This window comes from Orycteropus afer, unplaced genomic scaffold (assembly GCF_000298275.1).
Source record: "Orycteropus afer afer isolate SDZICR_OR568_19922 unplaced genomic scaffold, OryAfe1.0 scaffold00073, whole genome shotgun sequence".
Classification (NCBI taxonomy): domain Eukaryota; kingdom Metazoa; phylum Chordata; class Mammalia; order Tubulidentata; family Orycteropodidae; genus Orycteropus; species Orycteropus afer.
Genome location: NW_006921660.1, coordinates 1188956 through 1193474, shown reverse-complemented (window position 1 = coordinate 1193474; position 4519 = coordinate 1188956). Strand labels below are relative to the sequence as shown.

The window sequence follows — 4519 nt, the reverse complement described above, 5'->3', positions numbered from 1 at the left end:
CCCTCACTGCCCTCAAGTCGGATCCGACTCATAGTGACCCCTCCCTCCTTGGGTTTCTGAGGCGGTATCACTACGGAAGTAGATTGCCCAGTCTTCCTTCCAAGGAGTGGCTGGTAGGTTTGAACCAGCGTTCTGGTCAGCAGTCAGATGCCTTAGGCACTACGTCACCAAAGCTCCCAGAAATATAGCCAGGACTATTCTATGAAGGCAGGAAAACAACGCGGCAACTCAGAATCTGGTTCCTTTCTGCTCTGGCTGCCCAGCTCGATTGTTAAAATAGGTTTTGGGGTGGGTTGCCTGGTTTGTAGAGGCTAATTCATTCCCCACTGATAGCCCAATCTGCGTTTTCAAAGGAAGGTCAAGTGAGGACAGACAGAGCATGCCCTGATGGCTTTCAGTGAGCACAGCCTTGAGCTCAAAGAAGCCCTGAAAGCAGCTGGCCTCTCGGATAGCTCATTTAGCGACAAAACTGGAATTCTGACCTTAAAGAAACAGGGTCAGAATGGAAGGAGCATAATGTTTTCTGTTTTTTTTTTTCCTCGGAATTCCTACACTTCATTTGAAGGTATTTGGTATATTTGGGAACTACTGATTCATAAAACTATTAGTCCTCTCTCTCTCTCTCTCTCTCATTCAGTTATGAGCACGTGTGAGAACACACACACACACACACACACACAGTTTGCAGGAATGCTTTCCATCACCTTTACAGCCTTTTCCTGCTATTGTGTAAGCCCAGCACTGAGGAGGGAAATCAGAATCAGACCAACTCTAAATCAAGATTAACACACAACCAGCCTCTGGGCACACATCACAGAGGGAGGGGAATCCAGTTTTCTGAGGAGATATTTCTTGCTTTTGCTTTTCCTGATGTTTACTTCTGATCTTTGCTTTTGGTTGCTCCGGACATTCTATTTCTGCTTGTGAATTGGGATATTTATACTGGTAACAAATCAACGTTTCCTGGTCTCAACTTCAATTTCCTTTTCCTGCCATCATAGCCTCTTTCTAATGATAACATTTTATTTCCTTCCCTCCCATGTAGTTGCTAAAGTTTAATTTTGTAATTTAAAATCCAAAAGCAAAACCCTTGATCAAAATCCGAGAAACTTAACTATCAGCAAGGAGATCAAAGTGCTCTCTGGGCGTGCTTTCCCACAGCACCTCAGGGAGCCATGTGGCGCCATGCTTACCTCGGTGCTCTCTTCATCGCTGGGCACACTATTGGTAGTTTCACTTTCTGTTCACAGAGAGAAAAACAGAGGGCCGTCAGTCTTACTACTCACACTGTTTTAAGGCCCACTCTAACAAATATATCAGCACTTGTTTTTTCGAAAGAGAAATGGATAACTAAACTTACCATCTCCCTCCCTTTTGTAAGGTCAAACACAAAAACTGCTTGGGAGATCTAGAGTGAATTTTAACTCTGTAATTTTGGTCCTTTGGAGAAAGCTGCTTTTAGAGGTGTTATTGTTGTTAGTTGCTTTCAAGTAGATTCCAACACATGACAACCCCTGTGTGCAGCGCAGAACTGCTTCATAGGGTTTCCAAGATTGTGTGACCTTTCAGAAGCAGGTCACCTGGCCTGTCTTCTAAGAAACCTCTGGGTGGGTTCCAAACACCAATCTTTCGGCTAATGTTGTTGTTGTTATGTGCCGTCGTGTTGGACCCGACTCATAGCGACCCCTCCTTGGGTTTCCATGGCAGTATCACTATCGAAGTAGATTGCCCAACCTTCCTTCTGAGGAGTGGCTGATGGGTTTGAATCTCGCCAGCTTTCTGATTAGCAGTCAAGTGCCTTAGCCACTACGCTACCAGAGCTCCCTTTTGGCTAACAGTCAAGTACTTAACCATTTATGCCACCCAGGGACTCTTTTAGAGGTGAAGGGGTAACTTTATCTTCCAAGGCCAGGCTATGTTTACACTACTTTCCAATGGGGGTGTTGATTCACAAGGTGCCAATCTGCTTTCTGTTCTTCATGCACTTTGCTCCAGCCTGACTCTACTTCAGGCCCTTTCCCTCACTGCTGCTTTATCCACAATGCCTTTTGCTGGTGTTCTCTTACAGTTTAAGCCAATTATTTCATATAAATCCCAACTCAAAGTCCCCAGTATCCTAGAAAGTCTTCTTACATCTCCCCATTCCACTCTGATCCCTCCGTTGCCTCATATCCCTTTAGTATACCAGTATATCTCAGGTTTAGAGAATTTTATGTTCCACCTGGGATATGGTGGTAAATAGATTCTAGGGTGGCCTCATGATTTTCAGTTCCAAGTGTTCTCTGTTCTGTGATTCCCTTGAGTAAGAACACCAAAATTAATAAGTGAAGTACCTGAATAGTAGGAAAGAGCTATATTCTTGTCCAAAGTCAGACACCATTTTTATTTTTAGAATAGGTTCTGCTTCAAAACTACAGCCTGTCATTTCTGTAAGTTTCCACTGTGCTTCACTGCTACCAACAGAGAAGTGACTTTTAGAACAGAATAAGGGAACTTTAACAATAGAAGGATGGGACCAACATGCATTCCCAGGAGACAAAAGGTGAAGATGTAAAATCATTTAGGAAGAGTATGTCAAGATGTAAATAACTGTTGTCAGAAAGAATAAGCTCTTAGTAACTAAACTCTTAGTAACCAGTCAGGATATAAACATTTGAGAAGAATGTGTGAAGAGTTTGCCCTGGAACCAACTACAACCACAAACAAACAAACAAAAAACCCAAACCCACTGCCACTGAGTCAATTCCAACTCATAGAGACTTTATAGGACAGAGCAAAACTGCCCCATAGTGTTTCCAAGGCAGTAAATCTTTACAGAAGCAGAATGCCTCATCTTTCTCCTGCAGAGCAGCTGGTAGGCTCAAACCACCAACCTTCTGGTTAGCAGCCAAATGCCTTAACCACTGTGCCACCAGATCTCCCCACAATTATGAATCAAACACCAAAACCAAACCCACAGCCATTGTGTTGATTCTGACTAGCTGATTACAATTCTACTTTCAAGAAAAACCAAACTAGCTGGCCCACTTCCCTCTAACAAGATGGTCAAACTTTACACTTCAAAGGTCTTCAAACTGAAGCTGATCTTATCTATAATCAGTCATCCCTCTACATTTCCTTTGCTTCTCTATGTATAAAAATCTCTAACTTCGTAAAGACATCAGAACACTGTTTTGAAAGCATTCTCAACTGTGTTTTCCCACTTTGCTAATTGTTTTTGTTTGTTTTCTTCAATAAAACTCTGCTTTTACTTTAAGCAGATAGATTCCATGACACTGTCTATGGGTGCTCTATGACACCCTTCTCTTGAGTATGGTGAGACCTTTGACTTGCTTCTAACCAACAGAATATGGTAAAAGTAACAGCATGTATGTGGTTACATGTATGCGATTAAGTTACACAGGATTGAAACCTGTTTTGTGAAGAGACTCCCTTGCTGGTTTTAAGGAAGTGAGCAGCCATGTTGGGAAGGTGGCCATGAAGAGGCACCTTCCAGCTGACAGCCAACAAAACTCTAAGGCCCTTCAGTAAGGAACTGAATCCTGCCAACAACCACATGAACTTGGAACGGTCCTCTTCCTCAGCTGAGCCTTGATGACATAGCAGCCCTGCCAACACCTTGACTGCAGCGTTGTGAGACCCTGTAGCACAGGGCCCAGCTAAGCCATGCCTGGATTCTTGACACACAAAACCTGAGGAATAAAAATGATGTGCTATTTTAAGCCACTAAGTTTGTGGTTAATGATCTATGGTGATGCAGTTCCAAAAGCATTTGATGGCTAAGCAGAAGGTTGGCAGTTCAAACCCACCAGAAGCTCTGCATAAGGAAGCCAGGAGAATCTACTTCTATAAAGATTTACACCCTTGGAAACCCAGTGGGGGTCTCTATGAGTCAGAATCGATTCGATGGCAGTGGGTTTGTTTTGTTTTGGTTTAAGTTTGTAGTTATATTGTTTCATAGTAATAAACAGTTATTCAGTTATCATCAGTTGTAAGACACTGAGCAAGTTACTTAACCTCACTGGGCTGCAGTTTTCCCCCCTAAAATGGGGCAACTAATACCTTCCTGAGAGGATTATGTGATGTGTAAATAAAAAGGTGTAGCACTCATGCCCAGCAAAGGGCATGGTACACAGTAGATAATAAATAAATGTTAGACATCCATAGATTCCACACAAAGACAAATTAAATATCCCTATGTTCTTTAGGACCTCGGAAGGAAGGTTGGGCAATCCTACTTCCGTAGTGATACTGCCTGGGAATCCCAAGGAGGGGTTGCTATGAGTCGGGTTTGACTCGACGGCACATAACAACAACAACAACATGTTCTTTAGGAAGGAAGGTTGGGCAATCCTACTTCCATAGTGATACTGCCTCGGAAACCCAAGGAGGGGTCGCTATGAATCAGGGCCGACTCCACGGCAAACAACAACAACAACAACATGTTCTTTAGGGGAGCTCTGATAGAGTAGTGCCTAAGGCACTTAACTGCTAATCAGAAGGCTGGCGGTTCAAACCC

At 43.2% G+C, this 4519-nt stretch overlaps 1 protein-coding gene across 1 annotated transcript in view; it reads right to left on the bottom strand.

Annotated features, from left to right (window-relative positions):
• Nucleotides 1-4519, bottom strand: part of IRF2 (interferon regulatory factor 2) — a 78707-nt gene that overhangs the window by 797 nt on the left and 73391 nt on the right. The window contains exon 7 of the mRNA XM_007940873.2: nucleotides 1194-1240. Within this exon, the coding sequence (XP_007939064.1) occupies nucleotides 1194-1240 (47 nt within the window). The remainder of the gene's footprint in view (nucleotides 1-1193; nucleotides 1241-4519) is intronic.